The 27,284-nt window shown below is 40.0% G+C and overlaps 2 protein-coding genes and 1 non-coding gene across 3 annotated transcripts; 1 reads left to right on the top strand and 2 right to left on the bottom strand.

Annotated features, from left to right (window-relative positions):
* Nucleotides 1-9,804: 9,804 nt before the first annotated feature.
* Nucleotides 9,805-10,746, bottom strand: LOC136155560 (olfactory receptor 7A10-like). The gene has a single exon (XM_065917430.1). It carries the CDS (start codon nucleotides 10,744-10,746, stop codon nucleotides 9,805-9,807), a length of 942 nt encoding a protein of 313 aa, XP_065773502.1.
* Nucleotides 10,747-24,722: 13,976 nt separating this feature from the next.
* On the bottom strand, nucleotides 24,723-24,829 carry LOC136156636 (U6 spliceosomal RNA). Its single transcript, XR_010661128.1, has one exon. It is a non-coding gene; the product is annotated as a U6 spliceosomal RNA (small nuclear RNA).
* Nucleotides 24,830-25,909: 1,080 nt separating this feature from the next.
* LOC136155558 (olfactory receptor 7A17-like) lies at nucleotides 25,910-26,863 on the top strand. Its single transcript, XM_065917415.1, has one exon. The coding sequence runs from the start codon at nucleotides 25,910-25,912 to the stop codon at nucleotides 26,861-26,863; it is 954 nt and encodes a 317-aa protein (XP_065773487.1).
* The last annotated feature ends 421 nt before the right edge of the window (nucleotides 26,864-27,284 follow it).

Below are 27,284 nucleotides of genomic sequence, written 5' to 3'. Positions count from 1 at the left end.
AAGAATCAATATTGTCAAAATGGCTATTCTACCCAAAGCAATCTATAGATTCAATGCAATCCCTATCAAGCTACCAACGGTATTTTTCGCAGAACTAGAACAAATAATTTCACAATTTGTATGGAAATACAAAAGACCTCGAATAGCCAAAGTAATCTTGAGAAAGAAGAATGGAACTGGAGGAATCAACCTGCCTGACTTCAGACTCTACTACAAAGCCACAGTCATCAAAAAAGTCCAGTTCTTTAACTGGAGGCTTCTCAATTTCAGCACTGTTGACATTCTCAGGCAGGTTGTTCTTGTGGTGGGGTCTGTCCTGTGCCTTGCAGGATGCCCAGACCATCCCTGACCTCCACCCACTGTTCCTGGAGTATAAGACAGATAATTCTACAAGCATTTTTCAGTGTTCCTGAGGAAACAAATTGGCTCCTGCTTAGAACAACAGTTTAAATTTAGCAATCTCAAATATTTTTGCAGAAATGATATAATAGCAACTCAAAGAGAAAGATTAGGAAAGACCATCTGCAGTGTGAGTAACACAGCCCCTGATGAAATACTAAACAGCTATTCAAATAATGAACCCATATTGCATTGAATACTAGTTGACAGGAAGAAAGTCCTGGGGCATTATTGACTAATAAGGAAGAGGCAACACAAGTAGAAAAAAAAAAAAAAAACACTGCACTGAGTCATCAAGAGTATCTGTGATGTGCATAGAATTCTATTCATAACACGTGTACAAAAGTATATGAATGGGTATGTGTGCCTCATATAGAAAGAAAAGTTTAAAAGATACCAAGCACATATGGGACAATGTTACTGAGAATAAAGCTAGGTTATGTGGTAGTGGTTTTAAAGTAATTGAATATAACAAGATTGAATGAATATCTGTAAGTTTGATAAAAATGTGAACAGTAGTAATTTAATGATACCAACGTTAGCCACTAATTCAATGTTAAATTGCCAAGGACTTGGAAATAAAAGAATATAAGAGAAGACATTTTAAAATGCAAACAGGAAACAGTATTCAAGTTAAATTTTTTTTCTTAAATAGAAATGGATTCAAATATGTTCATGAAAGACAAAGGTGACATTTAATCAAATGGTTAGAAAAAAGTGATTTCTATATGGTATCCAAAGGTAATACAATTTTCAGAAATACATTTAACCAAAAAAGATTAAAAGGAACAATAAGGAAGGAGAGAGTAAAAGTTAGAAATATGTTTAATAGGTGGTTGTGTGTGTGTATGTGTGTGTGTTAAGTTGCTACAGTCATGTCTGACTCTTTGCAACCCTATGGACCACAGCTCACTAGGCTCCTTTGTCCATGGAATTCTCCAGGAATGAATAATCGAGTGGGTTGCCATGCCCTTCTCCAGGGGATCTTCCAGTCCCAGGGATCTAACCTGTGTCTCTCACCTCTCCTGCACTGGCAGGGGGTTCTTTACCACTATCGTCAGCCAGGAAGCTCATAATAGGTGATTAATTAGCACTAAAATATATGTAGGAAAACATTCACTGTCATTTTTTTTTTAAACAAGTATAGTCAAGTGAAGACTATTGCAGTGACAGCTCAATTATTTCAATTTTAAAAAATGTAAAAAGCAATGGAGAGAACACCATATGACTGACTGACCACATACATTTTATAAATCACCAAACATTCTCAAAAATATATCTATACATACATAAAATAACTAAATGGCAAGCATTTTGTGGAAAAAATAAAACCTCCAATTCATTATGAAAAATGTGAGCAAAGACAGTAATAAAAGCACTCCAACTGCAGCATGCAGAGGGTTCTCACAGACAATTTTTGATTAACAGAGTAAATGTGTAACATACAGATACATAAATATTATATATATATGTATGTGTCTGTGTGTGTGCTCAGTCATTCAGTTGTGGCCAACCCTTTATATATATATGTAAGCATATATAACTATCCAGCAAAGGGCTTTCCCATTGCCCAGTGGGTAAAGAATCTGCTTGCAATGCAGGAGACAGGAAATGTGGCTTTGATCCCTGGGTGGGAGTGGTCCCAGGGAGGAAGAAATGGGAACCCACTCCAGTATTCTTGCCTGGAGAATCCCATAGACAAGAGGAGATGGCAGGATACAGTCCATGGGGTTACAAAGAGTCAGACAGGACTGAGTGACTAAGCATTCCAGTGAAGAGAAGTCACTATCTTTCAAGAATTTTTTAAAATTTGTTTATTTTTAATTGGAGAATAATTGTTTTTCACTACTGTATTGGCTTCTACCATACATCAACATGAGTCAGCCATGACATACATATGTTTACAGGATATTTTCATGAAATTCTTGGTCCAGATCTTACTCATTAATATGGAAACAGTCATATATGACCCATCTTAAAAAAAAAAAAAAAATCCTTACTTCACAATACATCTGTCTACATCTAATAACCTATTTCTCTACTCTTGCTGCTTAGTATATCATAAGGCTTATGCTTAAATTTTACTGGAAACACATTATGCCTCCCATTCTCTCTTCTAATTGGATTTTCATTTTTATCAATTAATTGGCAATATGAAGTGTACCTTACTGACATCAATGTTTGCTTCTCTTTTGCATGCCTGCTCAGTTGCTCAGTCATGTCTGACTCTTTCTGACCCTAAGAATTGTAGCCTATCAGGCTCCTCTGTCCATGGGATTCTCCAGGGAAGAATCCTGAAGTGGGTTGCATGCCCTCCTCCAGGGAATCTTCCTGACCCAGGGATCAAACCCTTGTGTGTTATGTCTCCTACATTGACAAGCAGGTTCTTTACCACTAGTGCTGCCTGTGAAGCCCTTGCTCCTCTTTTAGTCGTAAGTAAATACATTTACTTATGAATTAAGGTTTCTGGAGTGGTGCTAGTGATAAAGAATCCACCTGCCAATGAAGGAGATGCAAGCGACTCAGGTTCAATCCCTGGGTTGGGAAGATCCCCTGAAGGAGGAAATGGCAACCCACTCCAGTATTCTTGCCTGAAAAATTCCAAGGACAGAGGAGCCTAGCAGGCTACAGTCCTTGGGATTGCAAAGAATCAAACATGACTGAATAACTGAGCATGCACACACAATAATCAGAAGCGCAAACTTCCACACTAATCTCTGGTGTCTGAGCTAGGCTGGACTCAATCACAGGTGACCTCAGATAAATACTCAAGGTTTGCATTGTATTTCTCTCCTACAGTGTCAACGGGGCTCTCAGACTCACCCAGATGGGAACTGAAAGAAAGGTCTTTGTGTGGAAGTTCAAATGCCTCCTGGAGGGTTGATAATGGAGACTGAAGCTCTGTCCCCACAAGACAGTTGCAGGGAGTGAAGGACTGGTTTCCCAGTCAGACTCAGATCTTCAAAGTGAGAGAGTCAATTCTTAGACGGGTTGATAGGAAGTCTGGGGGTCCCCAAGGAGAGAGGGGTCTGGAATTCTCAAGGAGGAAAAAAAGACATTTTTTTTTTTCCCTCTACATTCCTTAGGACTATGCAACAATAATATACCCTGCTTGAGAAGAGTTTCTGGAAAACACCTTCCGGCTAATCCTTTTATCTTAAAGTGTAAATTATGGGAGTGGGTCTAGTGAGATCTTTACAACCTCCAGACATTCTCTGGATTCACTGTAATAACTAATTAAAATGTATATAACTCCATTGCTAACACCTTCGAGGGGGCACTCTTTCTGCCCCCTTCTGATGTCTATGTCAGAAGCTTTCTCTATTTCTTTTATACTTTAATAAAACTTTATTACACAAAATCTCTGCACAATCAAGCCTCATCTCTGGCCTTGGATTGAATTCTTCTCCTCTGGAGGCCAAGAATCCCAGCATCTCTCGTGGTTCAACAACTACCTTTCAAAAGGAAACATGTTCTGTGGCCTCCAAGATTTCTCAGGCTGAGGGAACCACAGCAGAGAGATTTTATAGCTCACTTGGCTTCTCATTAGGCATCTCCCTGCTGTAACTCCCATACCCTGTACCTGATTTCCCTGGGGGACAGGAGTCTGGACAGAAAGGAAAATTTTCTTATTCATTCTTTGTTCCTAAGAGACCAGTTTACAAAGCAGGTGAATTCTGTTTTTATTACTCCTTCTCGTTAGTTGTCCTGTGTCCAGAGGTATAAACCATCCCTGCAATTTATCCTAGTCCAAGCTAAAATTTCCTCAAAGTCTAAGGTTAAGAATTCTCACTTGATTAAGTCCCTCAGACCTTCCAAGTTTTCACTAGTAGTGAGTACATAACTCTTAATATTTTTAAAAAATACTTTATGAGTATAACTTTGTCCTTTCATATTAAACCTTGGGCACTACACTCCTTGGCTCCCTGACATTTTTGCCAACTCAATTAGGATATTTATGCTTATATCATCCTTTAGTACTTCACTATGAATTTTTTAATTATGAGATGAATTTAGATATTTTTGTACACTGTAACCTAACTTAGCACATTAGAGGCACTGTCTGCTTTAATTTTAATATAAGTTCATGCCTGGAAAATTCCATGGACGGAGGAGCCTGGTGGGCTACAGTCCATGGGGTTGCAAAGAGTCGGACACGACTGAGCGACTTCACTTTCATTCTTTCTTTCTTTCTATAGTGTGATGCAGTCTTCTTATATATTAATACTTTATTCTCCATTATAGAAATGACACACAGAGGGCTTTAATGTTCTGCCCAAAGCTATAAACCAAGAAAGGGATGCAGTCTTGATTGGGAGTCTTGATTGCTCAAATGCTTTTAGTTCACAAGTTCTGTGGCAGTGATTCTCAGTCAGAGACGACTTTGCAGCTGGGGATATTTTTCAGGGTCTAAAGGGATCCTACACATGTAATGCATAGGTCAGTATTCAATACTTAAAATTATACTACCTCAAATACCATCAGCGAAAAGGTATAAAATTTATTCTAGTCTAGCACTTTTCTAAACTGATTGTTCTTAAAAATTACCAAGAACTATTGGTTTTTGAACTAAGTTCAAATGCAAATTATAATTCAGCAGGTCTAATTCAAGGTACCAGGGACTCTGCATTTCTAACAAATGCCCCACACGTTCTTAATGCTGCAGGTCCTTGTCTGGGTATGACAAGAGAATGATTCTGTTAGATTCAGGTGTAAACGGTTTTAGGTCTTCATCAAGAATCTTCCATGTATGTAATTTTGAACTATACATTTCACTCACTTTGTAAGCAGTGGTAAATTCTGTTTGATTTTTTTAGTGGGAGAAGGTAATAGCTTATGGTGAATGGTGTTGGATTCATGATCTCCTAAGATTTAACTTCAGGACCAGGGACCAGGCTTGATCACTCAAGAGCTTTTGTATATCAGAGTTTTATTAAAGTGAAAGGGGCAGAGAGAGCTTCTGATATAGACATCAGAAGGGGGACGGAGAGTGCCCCCCCACCCCCGCTAGTTTTAGCAAGCTGTTTTATGTCTGTTACAAAGCTATTAATCAGATGAGAGAGACACCTCAAGGCTGCTGGAGTTTCACCAGGCCCCTCTCCCACAATATGCATTTTTGTGATAGGATGGTACCAGGTGTGTCATCCCCCAGCCATAAAGCAATTGACATGAATACTGGTTTGTTGAGCTATTATCAGCTCAACGCTTGAGAAAAAGAAAAACGTTAGTCTTTAGATGGAACCATCTTGAAGAAAGGCAAATTCCAAAGCAAATACATAGCTTCATTAACATAGCTTAAGAAAAACATTTCCATAAGAAAAATGCATTGGTTAGCTCAAGGTTTGAGAAAAGTTAAGTTCAGGTGGAACCAGGTGTCTTCATGGCAACAGAGAATTTTAAGAGAAAAAAAACTGACACCTCTAATTTGTTTCATCCTGCCACATAAGGGAGAGAGAAAAAAATGTCTGACATTTGCAGCCTATTTCCTCCGTTTGGTGATCCCTGGCCTTCCTGCCTGTTGCCCTCTGAAAGGCAAGGGTGGGATGATTTGAGAGAATAGCATTGAAATATATACATTACCATATGTAAAATAGATGACCATTGCAAAGTCAATTCATGAATCAGGTCACCCAAAGCCAGGGTTCTGACAACCCAGAGGGATAGAGTGGGGAGGGAAGTGGGAGAAGGGTTCAGGATGGGGGAGACACATGTATACCTATGGCCTATTCATGTTGATGTATGGCAAAAACCATCACAATATTGTACAGCAATTATCCTCCAATTAAAATTATTTTTTAAAAGAAGTTTTGAGTGACATCAAATGATTTATACCTGAGAAAAGACCCTTTAGTAGGCAGAATAAGATACTCAAAAGATGACCACACCCTATTCTCAAGACCTTTTGAATATCTTATCTTAGTTAGCAAGGGAAATACTGGAGTGGGTAACCTATCCATTCTCCAGGGGATCTTCCCATCCCAGGAATTGAATCAGGGGTCTCCTGCATTGCAGGCAGATTCTTTACTAGCTGACCTACCAGGAAAGCCTGAAGTTACATTAGCAGGTGGAATAAAGTGGATAAGCATTGATCTTGATATCAGATTAGCATGGATATACAGCTTGGAATAATGTAATCACAGTGATCCTCTAAATGCGGAAGAGAAAGGAAGAAGAATTAGAGTCAGATAGAAATTTTTAAATGCCCTGCACCTGGGTTTGAAGATGGAGGAAAGACCATGAACCAAGAAATGCTGGTGGCCACTAGAAGTAAAGCAGGAAAGGGAATGCATTGTCCTCTGGGGTGTCCAGGAGGATCACAGTCCTGCAGATATCACAATTATAGTTCAATGAGACTTCAGGCTTCTGAAGAATTTTAAGATACATGTATGTTTTAAGCCACTAGCATGGTAATTTGTTATAGAACTTGAAGACAGGTATTTGTTTTAAGACACTAGTATCATAATTTGTTACAAGAGTATACATGCATGTTACGTCGCTTGAGTCATGTCTGACTCTTTGTAACCCTATAGACTATAGCCCTCCAGGCTCTTCTGTCCATGGGGTTCTCCAGGTAAGAATACTGGAGTGGGTTGCCACGGCCTCCTCCAGGGGGTCTTCCCAAACCACGGATGGAACTTGAGTCTCTTGCAGGAGCAACAGAAATTTAATACAGACATGTGTCCAATCAGACGTTGTTCTTGGAGTTGAGTTTAAACCTTTCAGTTCAATCAGTGAGCTACCCTTAGCTAGAGGCATTTTGTGTTGAAATCATATCTTAAACAGAAGGAGAAGATTGAGTCCTTTTAAAGGTATTCTCATTAGATTCTATAGAGAACTTTTCATTGACTAAATATAAATGTGATTCTAACTTTGAGGTCGTTGAGGATTTAAGATGAGAAAAGTAAATCATTATTATTATTAAAGGCACACATTCTGCTCAAGAACTTTCTGTCAAAATTTCTAAATTCTTCCTATTTTCTATTATTTCAAGCATCTGTTCTTTTCACTTCCATCTCTCTAACTTGTTCTCAAGGTTTCTTTCAATGGAATTACAAATGAGACTTCAGGCATGTGTGAGTATATTTATTTAAGAGAAAGGTGTATACAGATGTGGGCACGTATATACATACATGTACTCCTAAGCTTTAACATGGTTTATGGACTCCCCAAAGCATTTCTGTATATTTCATTCATTTTCACAACATCTATATGAAGTTAGGGTTTGTTATCTTATATTTTCTTCATAAATAAATAAAACTGAGATCCAGGTCAATTACATTATTAACAATAACATTTCAAAGAAATTAAAACTTGCTCTGCACCTTTTAGACTATCAAAAAATGGACCATGTAGTGTGTACTTCTAGTTTTTGAAATTCATAAAATTGTATACCTTAAAAATTGGCAGTTTATTGTATGTAATTACTCTTCAGTGACTTAGCTAGAATTTCAAATTTTGGGTTTTGCATGGCTCAGAGTAATAAGTAAAGTCCATGTAGTTGAATCACACCTGAAATTGAGAGATATCTCTTTCATCAAGGACTAAATCAAAGTGTCATATATGGATATAGGAATAGTGAAGTTAATATAAAGAAATTGCCATTTGTAAACTCAGTGTTTTTTCTTGTAAACTAAAGACTGACATACATATATAAAAAGAGGGGATTGACATGAAGTTGCTCAAAACAGAAGAGCACTACAACTGCACACACCTTCATGGACGAGACTTTAAAACACAAAATAGAGCCAGACAGCTGACAGCAGACCCATGAAGAAGAGACCATCAGAACTCAGTTCAAGTCCCCATTGTGTACTCCTATCTGAGACTAAAGACATTATGTTAAACCATTTCTTTTTAGGACAACTTATTATGCAGCAAAAAACTGATAAAAGAATCCAAGTGAACAGCTGAGTGAAATGATAATAATGTATGGCTTCTCATTGTAGATATTTGCTCTGATATTTGAATAGCATTTATAATTTCTCAGTTATCCAAGTCTATTTCATATAACTGTATCAAAAACTGATTCCATTGAGGTTTACATATAGGTAACCATGCAAGGTTAAAAGGATATGCCTGTTTGTTCAAAACTCTGAGACTCTGAATCACAGGACCAGGAGGAATTTAAGCTCCCTAGTGAGGTGTACTTTGGAAAGAGATATATATATTTATATTGCTCATTCAACATCCTTTAGTGGTTATGGTAAAACTTAGAATGGGGAAGATATTTCATTTAGAACAATGAAAGGAATCATATTCATAGGGAAAAATGTAAGTTTTCAAGTACAAGAAGAAAGATGATTCAAAACAAAATATAATTTCACCAAACAATCCTTCATGCCAATGATAAACCCCTTTGTATATGGACAATGATCTTACATATATCAGTAAGTAAATGTACACCAGAAAAAAATAATTTGCATAGTCAAAATCTGATATAAATATGTGCTTCATTTTAGTTAGGGTCATCTTAGACTCTAGACTTTATTACATCAAACTCTTTATAGAAATTGGTGTTTCACATAGACTAGCATCAGAGACATGCATTGATGATCAAGTTTTCCAATGACTCTGATAACGGTGCCTCAGCAGGTAAAGAATCTATCTGCAATGCAGGAGATGCAGGAAATGCGGGTTGGATCCCTGGGTCAAGAAGATCCTTTGGAGTAGAAAATGGTAACCCACTCCAGTTTTGTTGCCTGAAAAATCCCACAGAGGATTCTGGTGGGCTACAGTTCATGGGGTCTCAAAAAGTCAGACATGACTGAGCAACTGCGCACACACTGGTAACCAATATGCACACTGAGCTAAATACAGAAAAAGATCCTAGTGGGAATAAAATGGAATGCCTTGTTGTGAAACACACTAGATGTTACAGTCTACAGTTTGGGGAAGAGAAATTATGGTAGTGATGTGCAAAAGGAATGATGAACAGAAAGTGATAACCTGAGGTTTCATACTTTACACTCTTATGAAATTATGCCATTGGGTGGATTCAGTCATCAAGGTAGTTTTTCTTTTCCAAAAGGTAACAGAACTCATGATTATTCACTCAGTAAAATGAAACAAACTTGATCTGTATATAACATTTCACAAAGAAATTATCCTTAGGAGATGCACCCAGTTTTATGAGATATATGGGCATTTCCATATATTTCACTTAGGGATGTGAATCAATCAGGGAAAGTATAAAAATGACAGGATAAAGCATAGATGACAGAACAGGAAAGTTAATGAAGCGAGTTGCTGAAATTGTATAGATAAGTTGAAATCAAAGAAATGGAAATAGCAGACAATAAGCCGAAGGAGCAACTGCTATTTTCACAATCTGATCAAAGAAGCATAATATGTGGCCCTGAGGCTTTAACCCTGCTATCATGTACATTTCTTTAGCCCAAGGACAAATTACCTTGATATAGTTTCCATCCCCCAAAATCTTTTCAGGGCCCTCTTTATGTCTTTATTCCTCAGACTGTAGATGAAGGGGTTCAGCATGGGTGTGACCACAGTGTACATCACTGAGGCTGCAGCACCTGAGTGTGAGCTGTGGGTACCAGCAGAGCTAAGGTACACTCCTAAACTTGTACAATAAAATAAGGAGACCACTGAGAGGTGAGACGCACAGGTGGAAAATGCTTTATACTTCCCCCGAGCTGAAGAGATTCTATATATAGAGGACACTATTTTGGAGTAAGAATAAAGGATACCAGTCAGGGTACCACCACCCAGAAGTCCAGCTCCAAATTGCATCATCATGTTATTGAGAAAGGTGTCAGAATAGGCAAGTTGGACCAGCTCTTTTATTTCACAAAAAAAGTGAGGGATTTCCAAGTCTGTACAAAAAGACAGTCTCAGCACCATTAAGCTGTGTAACAAGGAATACAGAACACTCATTATCCAGGATATCAGAACCAGCAGTCCACAGAGCTGGGGGCTCATGATGACCATGTAGTGCAGGGGGTGACAGATGGCCACATACCGGTCATAGGCCATCACAGTCAGAAGAATGTCATCTAATCCTGCAAAGAGAATGTAAAAATACATCTGGGTGATGCAGCCTTCATAGGTGATAACCTGGCTCTGTGTCTGGATGTTCCACAGCATCTTTGGGATGGTGGTGGAGGTGAAACAGATGTCTACAAAGGACAGGTTGGAGAGGAAGAAGTACATGGGGGTGTGGAGGTGGGAGTCTGAGCTGACGGCCAAGATAATGAGCAGGTTTCCAAACACAGTGATCAGGTACATGAAGAGGAAAAGCCCAAATATGAGGGGCTGCAATTCTGATTCTCCTGAAAGTCCCAGAAGAAGAAGAAAATTTGAGATTTTTGTACCATTTCCTGATTCCATGTGGTAGAGGTGACTATTGGAGGGAACAAAGAAATAACATGAGTAGTTTTCACTCAAACCGGCCTAACTCGCATAGCTGAACTATTTTAATTTCTCCTTTGCTGTCAAGGAATTGATATTAATATGTTATATGGAGATAAATCCTCTTTGAGGATATACCTCATTTCACCTCTGACTAGAAATTTTTGTCCCATTCTTAGCAAATTCCAAAGACTTCTTGTATTTACAGTTTTAATGAAAACTCCTTTCATGCATTTCAGAAATTCTTACTGAGAACCAACCATGCTCCGAGCACATATAGGGAACTGTGTTGATAAACAAAACTTCCACAGTCAAAGGGTGGTTAAAGATGATATTCAAATAAATATAAAATATAATATAGCAGGAGATGACAGATACTATGAAAAAAATAGGTATAAATGTTATTTTGTACTGCGTGTTCAGGTAAGATCTGCAAACAAGATGATAATTGAACTGATTCCTCAAAAAAGAGACAGAAGGAACTAGTGTGATGTTAGGAGAAGTGTGTGCCTGGTAGAGAGAGCTGCCACTACTAAGGACCTTAGAAAGATGCTGGTGCCACCTGTTAAATCCAAATAAGGAAGGCAGTGGGGCAGAGGGATAAGCAAGAAGGGGAGTGACTAGAGATGGTGTCAGGGATGCTGAGGAACAAGGTGGCCTCCCTGTGACAGCCGACACTTCAGTCCACACAGAATCCCTCCTGTCATGTGATTCCTTGTATTTTATGAATTTAATTGCAATGGTATTCTGTGAATTGTAAGCATATCATATCCTCTTCTTAGTTCCATCTTTTAAGTAAATCCTGGTCTCTGTATTATGTCACCTTAATATAGGAGGACATTTCCCTAGAGGGTCAGACAGTAAAGAATCTGGCTGCCATACAGGAGACCCAGGTTCAAACTCTGGATGGGGAAAATTCCCCTGGAGAAGGGAATGGCAATCGACTCCAGTTTGGCTGTAGAATTCCATGGACAGAGGAGTTTGGCGGGCTACAGTCCATGGGGTCACAAAGAGTCAGACACAACTGAGTGATTAACACTTTCACTTCACTTCCTTTGCTTAAAGAACTGCTCTGACCCCAGTCACAGGCACACACACCATGTCCTCGTGAGCTGTGTCACTACTATGCATTTCTTTCCTAGAACCACCTTCTTTAGGCCTTGAGTGGGTACAAGTCAAACTAGTCAGATCAGATTATCTTTCATTTAAGGAATATATCAGAGAAGACACTGGCACCCCACTCCAGTACTCTTGCCTGGGAAATCCCATAGATGGAGGAGCCTGGTAGGCTGCAGTCCATGGGGTCGTGAAGAGTCGGACATGACTTAGCGACTTCACTTTCACTTTTCACTTTTATGCATTGGAGAAGGAAATGGCAACCCACTCCAGTGTTCTTGCCTGGAGAATCCCAGGGATGGGGTCTCACAGAGTCGGACACGACTGAAGTGACTTAGCAGTAGCAAGGAATATATGAATGCTACCCAGAAATTTCAGTTCACAAGCTTTCCATGGACCAATAGACGGGGTTCCTTCTTGGTATGGCCACTTTCTGCCCTATATTTAAAGAAATATTTTTAGAAGTCTGAGAGAGACAGAGAGAGAGAGAGATGAAGAATGGACATATGGGCCTTAGGGGGAAATTATATATTAAGCCTGAATGGCCCCTTCAGACAACGTGATGAATTAAAACTCCCTTGCTTTGGCAACATTCCAACTCCAGTTATATCTCCTTGATGTTCAGAAAAGATAATTAAAAAAAGAAAAAATACCTTTATTACTTTGATAGAAACGGCGATACGTTTATGGCACAAGACACCTAACAGATTGAACACCCCAAAAGAAAAAAGAGCAAAGTGCATAAGAAAACAATTCACAAAACGAACCATACAAACTGCAACCAAAGGTGGGTATGCTTTATATGAAGCAGTAGAAGACCTGTTTTTCTTTAGCCTGACTCACTTATTTGAACAATTTTTTTTTCCATCCCATAGAGAAAGAAGTGTGCTTCCTAGGTGGCACTAGTGGCAAAGAACCCGCCTCCCAGTGCAGGTTAGACCTAAGTGATGCGGGTTCAATCCCTGGGTTGGAAAGATCCCCTGGAAGAGGGCACAATAACCTACTCCAGTTTTCTTGCCTGGAGAATCCCGTGGACAGAGAAGCCTAGTGGGCTTCAGTCCATAGGGTCGCATAGAGTTGGACACAACTGAAGCGACTTAGCACACAGCACACACACACACAGAAGGAGGTGAGCTCTGTCTCAGTTTTCTTGTGGGGCATCTTGTGTTTCTTTTTCTTGAACCTTTGGCTTTATCTTACTCCTTAAGTAAATTTGGTGGGCATATCCCAATTCTCATCAATTAACATGCAAAGGGCTTTCCAGATCACACTCTACAATTTCTACAGACTCCATGACAATTCACCCATTCACCCTGGATAAATTTCTTCATATGATTTATGCCTGAGGACATTATGTATGACATCATTTACTTCATTATACTCTGACTTTGCCATTATAATGCAAAATCCTAATCATCTGAGACTTTCTTCACCTGCTTTGTTCACTATCACATTTTCAAAAAGGTGTGTGAATACATGTGCACTTGTATAGGAACATATTCAAGTATAAATGAAATTACAAAATAAAAAGAATGGCAATGAAAATGGGTCTGGCTTAAATATAATAGTAACAAATCAACCGTATTTTTTTAAAAATCAAATAGAGCATCAAAAACTAACTGAAAATTATATTTAAATGGTAACTATTTAATGAAATCACATAGATTAGAAATTAAATTGGGAAATGTGTAGACATGAAATGATATAATACATAATGTTCCTAGAATCATTAGGCTTATGTTCAAATTTTGTTGAATGCGCTTTATGCATCCCATTCCTTCTTCTAATTGGACTTTAATTAGTATCATTTCACTGGCAACACTGAGCCTTATGTTACTGAGGTCAAACTTTGCTTTTCCTTTAGTCCTAACTAAATATATTTATTTATGATTCAGGGTAGCAAACTATCACACTAACCCCTGGTATCTGAGCTAGGTTGGATTGGCTCACAGCTGACCTCAGATAAATGTTCTAGGCTTGTATTCTCTCTAATTCTCCCACAGCATCTACTGGGCTCTCAGACTCACCTGGATGGGAACTGAGAGAAAGGTCTTTGTATGGAAGTTCAAATGCCTCCTGGAAGGTTGATATTGGTAATTGAAGCTCTGTCCCTACAAGACAGTTGGAGGGAGAGAAGGACTGTTTTACAGTCAGACTCATGTCTCCAAAGGAAACATGTTCTATGTCATCCAAGATTTCTCAGGCTGAGGGGACTGCAGGAGAGAGACTTTATAGCTCACTTATCTTCTCATTAGGCATTTTTCAGTTGTAACACCCATACTCTGTACCTGATTTCCCTGGGGACAGGGGCCTGGACAGAAAGGAAAATTTCCCTGTTCTTTCTCTGTTCCTAAGAGACCAGGTTAAAAGGCAAGTGAATTCTGTTTTTATTATTCCTTCTCAATTTTCCTGCTTGTCAACTACAAATTGGCACTTGCCAGTCAACTACAAATTGGCACTTGCCAGTCAACTACAAATCGGCACTTGCCAAAAGCATTTGCCAGTGAAAACAAGAAGGGATTTGCCACCTGCCTCTGCTGACTTTGAACCCCGTGTTGTTGCAGCTGTTGATCTTCAACACCTGCTGAAGGAGTTTAGGGTGGAGTGAGGCACTCTGTGCTCCAGGGAATCTGGTGGGACAGGTCTTTAGATAGCTAAATATTCTCAGGAACTGATTTCATGATCCCAATCTTTGCATCTTCTTTTTATCTAGAAAAGCACTGAATCCCTCTGTGGTAACATCATCTCCTCCTGACTAGTAGAAAACCTTCTGTAAAGTAAACAGTTGGTTGCATTTAGCTCCCCCTTCATCAAAATCTTATATTTTGACCTTCCCCAACTGCCTCTATGGAGCAGTCTCTCAGAGATATCTGAGGTGCTGTCTCCTGGATTGCAGTCCTCATTTTGCCCCTAAATAAAACTTAACTAGCAACTATCACATTGTGCATTTTTTTTAAGTCCACACTCTAATATCAAAGGCAAAATGTTGACAGATTTGAGATTAAAGTATATACAATTGGCATATTTAAATGGGCATTATAAAATGGTTACATCTCTTTTGTTTAATTATATTATGGAATAAACATGTTTCGCTGGTAATGCTTCTCCTGTGTGGTACTATAAGACAAGGCATATAAATCTACACTCAACAACTCTTAATTGAACTTGCTAAAGGAAACCAATAGGGTGACCTGAGTCATGTGTGCACGCGTGAGTATGTGTGTGTGTATGTGTGTGTGTGCTCACTCACTCTTGCCTGACCTTTGCAACCCGATGAACTATAACCCACCAGGCTTCTCTCTCCATAGAAATTTCCAGGCAAGAATATTGGAGTGGGTTACCATTTCCTACACCAGGGTATCTTCCCAAACAGGGATAAAACCCTCATTTCCTGTTGCTCCTGTGTTGGCAGGCAGTTTCTTTACCACTGAGCCACCTGAGCCATACAAGCTAGTAAAAATTGGAAACTAACATTCAAGACTAATAAAGATTAAAAAAATAATGATTTTACTCTGGAATGAACTGGTAAACTTGGAAGATCTTTGCTGAATGCCTTAAACAAACCTTTGAAAGTGAAAGTGTTAGTTGCTCAGTCATGTCTGACTCTTTTTTGAACACATAGGCTGTAGCCCACCAGGCTCCTCTGTCATGGAATTCTCCAGGCAGGAATACTGGAGTGGGCAGCCATTCCCTTCTGCAGAGGATCTTCCTGACCCGGGGAGCGAATCCAGGCCTCCTACACTACAGAGGAGCCCCAAAACCTTCGAAGGTGTTGGAGGAGAGTATCATTTCCTCGGTTCTGTCTCGCTGCAGCAAAAATTTGAAGTGACAGATGGATCTGTGTTATAGCTCAGTTTTACTATGAAAACAAAGGATAGTACACCCTCGAGGAGTGAGGGTGGACAGACCCAAAAGACTAAGAGAAGAGAGGCTCCAATCCTTCTAAGCTTCCTCCTTTTACACATTTGTCTCCTACCCTCAAGCCTGTCCTATGTAAATTGGGCTAGCCAGGAGGGCTCTTTGTTTTACCTGAGGTCCTCACTCCCGATCCTTGGACCTTCCTTTGTTCTATTTTCACAGGCTTTTGCCTTCTTTGTCTTTTAGCCACCACCATTTTGGACTCCTTTTTCCTGTTCTAACTACCTATTATTCCCCCTTCAAGAGATGGGAGACCCAATTCTTTGGGAACACAGGCATCGAGGTCTCTATGGCTACTTCCTGTTGAAGTGGGATGGTGAGGGGCATTGGGCCTCCCCCTCTTGCTAGTCTCAAGCTTCAGAGTCCTTATAGCTGTGTCCATCTAAGAATGAGTGATTTTCCATAGTCAGGTGGTTTTATATATCCTTGTTGAACTAGCACTGCGTGTTGTAACTTGTTGACCTGGGCAGAGACAAAATGAGTTAGACAATTGATAATACATGAAGCAATCATATGGGGATTAGGAGGGCCATTAGCCAACTTCAAATTTCCCCTTGCCAGGAAAAGGATCCCCCAAAGAGACTGTAGCCACCCTCAAGAACTCTCCAGCTCATTCTTTGAGATCCTGTAGGGCCTGAATGTTTTTCTTGAAGACTGTGAGACTTTAACTTGGCTGGAGGTATTTACCCAGAAATAGCATGTTTCATTCAAGATGGCTCAGGTCCCTCCTTGTTCAAGGATCAGGAGATCTATCTCCTGTCTATTTTGGAGTACAAGCTCCAAGCTGTGTTGGCTCTTTAGAGCTGACCTCAAAAATCTTATCCCCAGAAACTTAATTTCAGGGACGTTCATTAAAATGGCACTCATTTGTAGTCCTAAATAGGTATCTGAGATCTCCTATGGGCTCACAGTGTATTGAGTGTGTTTTCTTCCATGGCTTGACTCGTGAGTAGTGAATCCAGGAGTCATGTCCTGGTACCTTGACTGCTGTGGGGGAAGAAAGTATTACAGGGTAAAGGTCCTTCCATGTGGCCTGGAGTTGAGCCTTTGGGGATCCATTCTTCCAGACTCTAATTAGGGCTTGTGTTCCTGGAGCATATAGCAGTGACTCTTTAGAATCTTTTGGGTCCTGGTTGATACCCCACAAGCATATATCCTGTTGGAATTGCCCAATGGCCATGGTATAAGATCAGAGGGTCTGAGCCTCTGAATCTAGGAAGAGGTCATTGACATAAACAAAAGGTCTCCCACATAGCATCTCATAAGGACTAAGACCAACCTGTTCCTTAAGGGCCTTATGGGTGCAGAGGAGAGCTACTGGTAAAGCCTCCTTCCATCCCAGGGAGGTCTCCTGGGTTATCTTTTTTATCACTGATTTTAAGAATTGGTTGGTTCTTTTCACTTTTCCTGAAGACTGAGGCCTCCAGGCACAATGGAGGTAACAAGTAGTGCCCAATACTTTAGAAACCCCTTGGGTGACCTTAAAAGTAAATCATGTTTCATTGTCACTCTGCAATGACCTGGGCAGACCAAATCTTGGAATGATTTCATGGAGCAGCTTTTTACCACCTCCTCAGCCTTCTCGGTCCAGGTGGGAAAGTCTTCAATCCATCCTGTGAATGTATCTATCTTAACTAATAGGTATTTATACTCTTGAGAAACTGGCATCTGGATGAAGTCCATCTGCCAGTCCTCTCCTGGATAGGTCCCACACAGTTGGATGGGCTGGGCCAGCTGGGGTCTTCAAGCTCCTTGGGGGTTGTTTAATTGGCTAGTGGGACAAGATGAAACCTGTTCCTCTGAAGGAACTTTCTAGTAATCTTTGGAAGGCCTTTTCCCCAAAATGAGTGGTAACATGTAAGGAGTTCACCAACTTCCATTGGAGGTTCCCAGGCAGAAAAAGGAGTCCCTCATTTTGGAACCACCCCATATGATCTTCTTGAAAGCCTTCACTCTTAGCTTTAAGAGTCTCACCTTCAGCATATGAAGGAGTTTCTGGCAAGTTAGTCTCTGGAACTAAGGTGGCAATCCCTATTAGGTCATGGTTCTGTAATGCTGCTCTCCTAGCTGCCTGATCAGCTGCTTGGATCCCTCGTGCCACTTCCATGCTCCCTTTTTGGTGTGCTTTACAGTGGGAGACAAACCTCAGTGGGCAGATGGACTGCCTCCAAGAGTCTAAGGATTTAATCACCATATTTGATTGGGGACCCTCAGGTAGTCAAGCGGCCCCTTTCTTTCCAAATAGCTTTTGCATGTAGCACCAGAAAGGCATACTTGGAGTCTGTGTAAATGGCTCTTCTTTTCCCTTTTCCCAGCTCTAAAGCTTGAGTCAGGGCTATGAGCTCAGCTAATTGGGTTGAAGTACCTGGTGGCAGAGGCTTAGCCTCTATGGTCTCAAAATTGGAGACTACTGCATACCCAGCTCTTCTTTTTCCATCCAAGACAAAGCTGCTTCCATCAGTGTACCAAATTTCCTCAGAATTGGTCAGAGGATCTTCTGGCAATCCCTCTCGGGGTTTTGTCCAGTGGTTCAAGGTTTCTAGGCAAGAGTGAAAAGGGAGAGAGTCCTTGGGGGTAGGCAGGAGGGTAGCTGGATTAAGAACCTCACAAGGGGATATAGTGAGGCCTGGATTTTCAATCAACACTACTTGATATCTGAGGATCCTTTGATCTGACATCCATAAATTGCTTCTCCCATTCAGAAGTTGTTTCACTTGGTGGCTGGTTAAAATAGTTAGTTTGGCCCCAAGAGAGAGTTTTAAAGCATCTTCTGTCAGGGCTGCAATAGCTGCAAGATTTCAAAGACAGGAAAAGATCTCTTCCCAATAAGGGAGTAGAACACTCAGGGACCACCAGGAACTGGTGGGAAAATATTGGTCCATCCCAGCAACAAAGTGTTCAGGTGAATCTTTTTTGTTAATTGTTTTTCCTGTAGCACCCAAAATGGTACAGGTTTGGTGGGAAAAGGCTCTGGAGCAGGAGGTCAGGACAGAGTAGGTGGCCCCTGTCAACCAAGAAATTCTCAGGCCTACCTGCCACATCCAGTTGCACCCTTGACCTGATTCTTGGCACAAAGAAGATTAAGGACAGAAGAACCCCCACCCACTTGGGCAACAGCTACTAGGGCACCACAGATAATGGAGCCTTTGGGACACCCTGGGGCACCCACTGCTGCTCACCTGTTCACAGGGGGTTCGAGAAAACAAGAAACAAGAGATTGTAAAGGAATTAAGATTTTTTAGCCATATGTCCTTCCAGCCATAGGGGTGAGGCCCTCCTACCCCAGCCGGAGGTCTTCTGGAATCTGAGACTGAGCCACGTGAGCTTTCTGCTGAGTTTGCTTTGGCTGTTCTGGTTTCCAGCACGCGAGGCTTCTTGTCACTTCCACTGTACTGGGTTTTCTTCATGTTCAGCTTCCACCGCATGAGCTTTCGTGGAGTTGGGCTTCTGCTGTGCTTGGCTTCTGCCTCACAGAAGTCTTGGAGCCAAGGCTGTTTCAGCCAGACTAAAGCCAAGAAACGGCACCATAGTTGTCTGGGGAGTGTGTAATTTCCTCGCTTCTGTCTTGCTGCAGCAAAAATTTGAAGCAATGGAGGGACCAGTGTTATAGCTTAGTTTTATTAGGAAAAACAAAGGATAGTACACCCTCGAGGAGTGAGGGTGGGCAGATCCAAAAGACTAAGAGAAGAGAGGTCCCAATCCTTCTAGGCTTCGTCCTTTTATACATTTGTCTCTTTCCCACTGAGCCTGCCCTTTGTAAATTGGGCTAGCAAGGAGGGCTGTTTATTTTACCTGAGATCTTCACTCTGGTCCTCGGACCTTTCTTTGTTCTATTTTCATGGGCTTTTCCCTTCTTTGTATTTTAACCACCACATTTTGGACTCATTTTCCCTATTCTACCTACCTAACAAAGGCATGATATATTAAACCTTAAAGTTCCAGAACATGCAACACATAAAATTCTGTTTAGTTAGAAATCTTGTCACTGAAAAAAAAAAAAAAAAAAAAAAAAAGTTTAGCTGACAGACATGTTCTTTGAAGAACTAAAAGCCACTGTCCTTTCTCTTGCAAATCTCTACAAACCAGAATGTAAATATTCCAGGGAAGAGCCAATTCTAACTTCAGGTCAGATCCTTTACTTTAACATTTGCTTACCTTTGCTTTTGTTCACTAATAGGGTACTGTTTATACACAAAGACCTGCCTCAAGGAACCCTGCCCCTCTGCCTGAATATTAACTCAAAGTGCCTTTGTTCAGGACTCTGTTCACCTGTGGATGGCTAGAGGAAAGAAGAAATTAACTTATCCCCTTCTAAGGCTTGCCATTTTAGGAGATATTTTCAAGATTATTGGACTTTTTACTTTGCTTCTTCACCTCCCCCCACCATCTTTATTCTATAAAAACAAAACCTGGCATCCAGCTCCCATAAAACTGTTATTCTGAGCATTAATCTGTCATCTTCTTGGTCTCAACACCTTCTCTTTCAGATTTATTGGTAGCAGGTAGAGTGAGGTCGGACTCAATAACAGGTACACTCCACAAGGACCTGAGACTGAGCCTAATTAGCTCTTTCAGCAAGACTTGAAACCTATGGAAAAGGGGGCAGTTTTAAAATTGAAACTGCTAGGAATACTCCCTCAGCCAAACCTCACAAACAGTAAAGTCTTAGTCATCTGAACAAGCAATTTTAACTTGTCTTCCAATTGTTTGTAAACCAGTAAGTTTACCCCATGAACTATATAGTCCTTGCAATTCTCAAGGCCAGAATACTGGAGTGGGTAGCCTTTCCCTCTTCCACGGGTTCTTCCCAACTCAAGGATCAAGCCCAGGTCTCCCACATTGCAGGTGGGTTCTCTACCAGCTGAGCCACAAGGGAAGCCCAAGAACACTGGAGTGGTTAGCCTATCCCTTCTCCAGGGGATCGTCCTGACCCAGGAATCAAACCAGTGTCTCCTGCATTGCAGGTGTATTATTTAACCACTGAGCTACCAGGTAAACAGCTTCCCAGGTGGCTCAGTGGTTACAGAATCCACCTGGAAATGCAGGAGATGTGGGATCAATCGCCGGCTTGGCTTGGGGCTGTCCCTTGGAGAAGGAAATGACAACCTACTCCCGTAATCTTGCCTGGAGAATCCCATGGACAGAAGAGCCTTAAGGGTTACAGTCCACAGGGTCACAGAGAGTTAGATGTGATTTAGCGACTAAACAGTATAGGTGACTTGAAGCAGTTGATCAGATATATAGTTTTGTGTTCGATCAGTGATTGTAATAGTGCAACTCTAGATATGGGAAAATGCAACAAAGGAAAACATTTCCTGGCTCATCATAGATAAGTAAGACAGGATCCAGAGAATCTTTTAATTTACCAACAGGACCTGGAGTAGAGGAAAACAAGGGAAGTAGAAATATCTTGCGTTCTAATCAAAGCACACACCTTACTCAGTTCGTAACTTTGGATCAATCACCTAGTGCCAAAAATTTAGAAGGGGGATCATAACTGCAGAGTCTTCATAGGATAGACTTTTGCAAGAAATAAATGAGACAATATCTATAAGATTCTAAGCCCAGTCCACAGTGTATTAAATGATCTAAATTTATCTCATATAATTACCAAAAGTTTTAAAAATAAGGGACTAAATGCCAGCTCTTCACTTCTATTATAGTAAAAGCATGAAACTCCTAATTGATGGGTCAAAAGCATTATGAAGCCAAAGTTTATTTTACCCATAGTTTTAAAACAAAGGAACACAGCTCACTAAATTATTGAAGAATAAATAGTAAGTTTCTGGTGGTATCAGGAGCTGTGTTCCCATCACAAGTCGATACTTTTTGAGACTCAAGTGAACTAGTCCACAAAGCTTCTCAGCCTTAGATTTGGATAAAACTTGGACTCAGAGTTGTGGAAAGTTAAAATGTTAGACCTCTGAAAGCCAGAAGAGTTCATGGAGTAGTAAAAAGAACTGGATTTACCTCACTTTTAACTTGGTCTCTTGAGAACACAAATCAGCAGGAAAATTTTCCAGTTTTATTCAAACAAGTTCCCTTGGGGAAATACACTCAGAGCTTGGAGTAACAGTGGAAAATGTATTAATGAGCAGATGTAGTGAGCCAATACAGTTAACATACAGAGCTGTAAATACACCACAGCTACAGTATCTGAGTGTGCTCAGCCTTAAGCTGGGGAAGGTATGGTTTTTGCATTTGAATTCCTGAGTCTGTCTCAGGAACCCATGTTTCACTCCTTTCTTCTTTTTCATCTGGAGACAGAGCTTCAGTCTCCACCATCCAGGGAGGCACCAGCTTCCACACAGAGACCTTCATCTCAGACTTGCCTTCCAGGTGAGTCTAAGAGCGCCACAGACACTGCTGGAGAAAGTCAGAGGGAATGAAACCCAAGAACATTTACCTGAAATCACATGAAAACCCAAACAGCTGACCCAGAGCTGAGAGATCTCCATGTTTATTTGCTTGACTGACTAATTTATAATCAATTTATTTATTATGTTAAATAGAGAGGTATCTATTGGATTCATCAATTCAAGGTTTTTTGTTGCCAATTAAGTTTGGGAATGAAAATTTAGTTGAATGAGACTCAAAAAGGGAGGCATAGTGCTGTCGGTAAAATTTTATAATTTCCAAGAGATTTGCAGTTTAGGGAAGTAGGAAAATAGACTAGCAGATGTGGAGAGATCTGCAGTGAAGCGACAACATTTTATTAATTTACTTTTAATATTTAAGATAAGGTATGTTTGAGAAGGCTCTATATTCATTAGGAAGATCCAGATCAATGGACTTAGCTCCTGCCTTGTAACTACATTTCTTGAAATACACTTCTCATAGAATCCTCTCTCACACAGAGTATTCACTTGAAAATATTGCACTTAACTGTATCTCTTTTATGTTTTGGGGAGTTCTGTGTAATTTTTACAATGTTGTGTTTTCTGCCATACAACAATGCAAACCAGCCATAACTATGCATACATTCCCCTCTCTCCTAAGCCTCCCATTTGACCCAGCAATCCAAATTGGATATACACCCTCAGAAAACCATAATGGAAAAAGATGCATATACTCCAGTGTTCATAACAGCACTATTTACAATAGGCAGGACATGGAAGCAACCTAGATGTCCATCAACAGATGGATAGATAAAGAAGATATAGTACATATATACAGTGGCATATTCCTCAGCCATTAAAAAGAATGAAATAGTACATTTAATATGCAAACGGTCATATGGTAAAGGGTCTTGCTTCACAATTATTTCATTACTTGGGAGGCTGAATATATTTAGGGATTTTTGAGCCCTTTATTTTCTGTACTGAAAACTGTTTCTGCATGTTTTTTGTTTTACATACTGGTACTTGAATGCTGTTATTTTTTCTGTTTTTTTTTTTTTCCTTCTTTTTTGCTGTATAATTTCCTTTATAATTTATTTCATCTCAAGCTGTGAGATAAAAGCCCAGGAACTGTATTCTATCCTGCAGAAGAAGAGGAGAATGAAACATATTTTAAATGCCTTGAGGAGTCTTCTTGCTAAAAAAAAGAAATACATGCAACTTCTCTCTCCTCACTCTTTTCCTCCCCATCACAGATATATACATCTGTGTCTCTTTTTCTGTTTTGCATGTAGGGTTTTCTTTACCATCTTTCTAATTTCCATATATATGTGTTAGTATGCTGTAACACCGTTTCACCCAAAACTGCTAACCCTGGTCTGAATTCCCTATTCCAGTCTCTCTTTTTTTATGTTTTATGCATTCTTTCAAACAATTATAATTTTTGAAAAACTTTGCTAATTTCCACTTAATCCTTGTGTGTATGTGTAGTGTATTTGTTGGGTTGTGTGAGTGTTTATAAATTGTGAGTGGTCAAATCTATCAGTTGGTCACATTTCTTCTTTCCTCCCACTGCTGTTTAAACATAGAAAGTTCTACATTTGCAGTAGTGTAAAAAAAAAAAAAAAAAAAAAAAAAACTTTAGATTCATTGCTTCTTTTTTTACTTTTATTCTCTTTTTTATTTTTAGTTGAAGGATAATTGCTTTACAATATTGTGTTGGGTTCTGCCATACACCAACACGAATCAGCCATAGGTATACATAGGTCCCCTCTCTCTTGAACCTCCCTCCCACCTCCCACCTCATCACAACCCTCTAGGTTGTCACAGAGCACCAGCTGTGGGTTCCCTGCATCATACAGCAAATACCCACTGGCCATCTATCTAACATACGATAATGTATATGTTTCCTTTGCTTGTTATTCACTTATTTTTTTTCTTACTGCTACCTTTTGCCTTCAGTAGATCTATTTTTAAAATATTAATCAAGTGCTGCCATCTTGTGGAATATATTCTTTTACGTTCAACAAAGATCACATATATTTCTCATAAGGATGTTTAAATACTTATATATTTATACTGACTGAAATTGCAATTTTAGTTACTGCTTCCCCTGTGTGTGTGTGTGTGTGTGTTAGTCACTTAGCCATGTCCAATTCTTTTTTTTTTTCTTCATTTATTTTTATTAGTTGGAGGTAATTACTTTACAATATTGTAGTGGGTTTTGTCATACATTGACATGAATCGGTCATGGATTTACCTGTACTCCCCATCCCGATCCCTCCTCCCACTTCCCTCTCTACCCAATCACTCTGAGCCTTTCCAGTGCACCAGGCCCGAGCACTTGTTTCATGCATCCAACCTGGGCTGGTGATCTGTTTCACCCTAGATAATATACATGTTTCGATGCTGTTCTCTCAAAACATCCCACCCTCACCTTCTCCCACAGAGTCCAAAAGTCTGTTCTGTACATCTGTGTCTCTTTTTCTGTTTTGCATATAGGTTTATCTTTACCATCTTTCTAAATTCCATATATATGTGTTAGTATGCTATAATGTTCTTTATCTTTCTGGCTTACTTCACAAAAATATGGAACGCTTCACGAATTTGTGTTTCATCCTTGCACAGGGGCCATGCTAATCTTCTCTGTATCGTTCCAATTTTAGTATATGTGCTGCCGAAGTGAGCACAGCCATGTTCAATTCTTTGCAACTCCATGGACTGTAGCCCACCAGGCTCCTCTGTCCATGAAATTCTCCAGGCAAGAATACTGGATTGGGTTGCCGTTTCCTTCTCCAAGGGATCTTCCAATCCAGAGATCTGCACTGCAGTCAGAATCTTTACCGTCTGAGCCATAGGAAAGGCCACTGTTCCCCATTCTACTTTTAAAATATATATATATTTCATTTGCTTGTCCATTTCAATTATATACAAAACTAGTATTGGTGTGACTGTGGTTATTTTATATTTTTCTTTCATAATTTCATCTTTTTTTATCATAATTTCATCCTAATTTTTAGTTCAATTTTGTTTAGCCAAGTTGTTTCCAATGCACTATAATTTAAATAGGTTTTATTTCCAGTGCCATTCTTTTTATTTTATAAATTTCATTTTCTAAAAATGTGTTTCTTTGTCTATGCATACACTGGTGAAACCAGAGTGAACAAAGCAGGTGAGGTCCCTGCCCATCTGTTTCTCATATTTTAATGGAGGAAGAAGCTGTGGTCCCTTGAGTCTGAACACCTTGCTTTTGTTCTCTCTGCAACCTGTCTCTTCTGCAAAACTCTTTATTCATATTGCTTTTCCCTCACCAGGAACTTGCCTTTTAAAAACCAAACAAGCAAAAAACAAACTATTCCTCAATTACTGCAATTGATTAGAAATATTTTGGACTATATCCTAGAGCAAAACATACCTTTTACATGTGATCCAGCATGCATGGACATTTAAGCAAAAACTACACATGCATCATATGCCAACACACACAGAGCTGAACAAAGTAAATGAAAACAGCTTTACTATGTTCGAGGCATTCTGAATTTCTAACAGTGTAGAGTACATGACTACTAGAGGAAAAGCAATGTGGAATAGGCATTTCTATTCTGAGATGGCACCAGGGATCCCTCAAAATGGAAATTCCATACAAGAACTATGGATGTGGATTTTTGAGTGCAAAATATAAATCATAGAATTTCAACTGTGTCTGAAATGCCAATCTTTGAGAAAATTAGCTATAGTATATTGTTTTTTCTGTCTGTCAGGTTCACCACATGGAGCCAGGGAATGAGACACAAATTTCAGAATTCCTTCTTCTGGGATTATCAAAGAAAATAGAACTTCAGCCCCTTATATTTGTACTTTTCCTCTCCATGTACCTGATCACTGTGTTTGGAAACCTGCTCATCATCCTGGCTGTCAGCTCAGACCCCCGCCTCCACACCCCCATGTACTTCTTTCTCTCCAACCTATCCTTTGTAGACATCTGCTTCACCTCCACCACCATCCCAAAGATGCTGAAGAATATACAGACAGAGAACAAAGTAATAACCTACGGAGGCTGCATCACCCAGATACACTTTTTCCTGCTCTTTGCCACAATGGAAATCTTCCTCCTGACCGTGATGGCCTATGACCGCTTCGTGGCCATCTGTCATCCTCTGCATTACACAATCATCATGAACCCCCGGGCCTGTGGACTGCTGGCTCTGATGTCCTGGATGATGAGTGTCCTGAATTCCTTGTTACAAAGCTTAATGGTGTTGTGTCTGTCCTTCTGTACAGACTTGGAAATCCCCCACTTTTTCTGTGAGATTACTCAGGTGGTTCAACTCGCCTGTTCTGACACCTTACTTAATGACATGGTTCTGTATTTTGCATCTGTACTGCTAGGCAGTGTTTCCCTCACTGGTATCCTCTACTCCTACTCTAGGATAGTTTCCTCCATACAAAGAATCTCATCAGCTCAGGGGAAATATAAAGCATTTTCTTCCTGCGCATCTCACCTCTCAGTTGTCTCCTTATTTTACTGTACAGCCTTAGGAGTGTATCTCAGCTCTGGTACTACCCACAGCTCACAGTCAAGTGCCACAGCCTCGGTGATGTACACTGTGATCACACCCATGCTGAACCCCTTCATCTACAGTCTGAGGAACAAAGACCTAAGAAGGGCTCTGAGAAGAATCATTGGCATGGCCCTCTACACAGGCCAATTGTCCCTGCACTGAAGAAGTACCCATGACTATAGGACTCAAAGCCACAGAGGCAGAAATTGCTTTTTCTTAACCAGATTGCTAAAGTAGAACTTGCTACTCCTATTTATAACCTGGAATTTTCATTTCTTTGGATTTAACTCCTCTACACAATTTGTCACTCACTTCATTAAGTTTCAGATCTGTCTGATACATAGACAGATTTCCCTTTGTTCATATTCATGCAGTCACAAAGTTTTTTCTCAATTTTGGGCCAAGAACATTTGAAGATTTCAGTATCTTACCTGGGGCAAATTGGATTATTTAAAAATTGTTATTGTTTAGTCACTCAATTGTATTTGACTCTTCGCAACCTCATGGACTGTATGTAACCTGCCAGTCTCCTCTGTCCATGGGATTTCCCAGGCAAGAATACTGAGAAATGGGTTGTCATTTC

The sequence above is a fragment of the Muntiacus reevesi genome, chromosome 1, assembly GCF_963930625.1.
Source record: "Muntiacus reevesi chromosome 1, mMunRee1.1, whole genome shotgun sequence".
Classification (NCBI taxonomy): domain Eukaryota; kingdom Metazoa; phylum Chordata; class Mammalia; order Artiodactyla; family Cervidae; genus Muntiacus; species Muntiacus reevesi.
This window is presented reverse-complemented; position numbering and strand designations above follow the sequence as displayed.

Bases quoted from the DNA above. Each gene is read 5' to 3' on its own strand.
- LOC136155560 (XM_065917430.1), bottom strand. From the start codon at position 10,746: ATGGAATCAGGAAATGGTACAAAAATCTCAAATTTTCTTCTTCTTCTG.
- LOC136155558 (XM_065917415.1), top strand. From the start codon at position 25,910: ATGGAGCCAGGGAATGAGACACAAATTTCAGAATTCCTTCTTCTGGGA.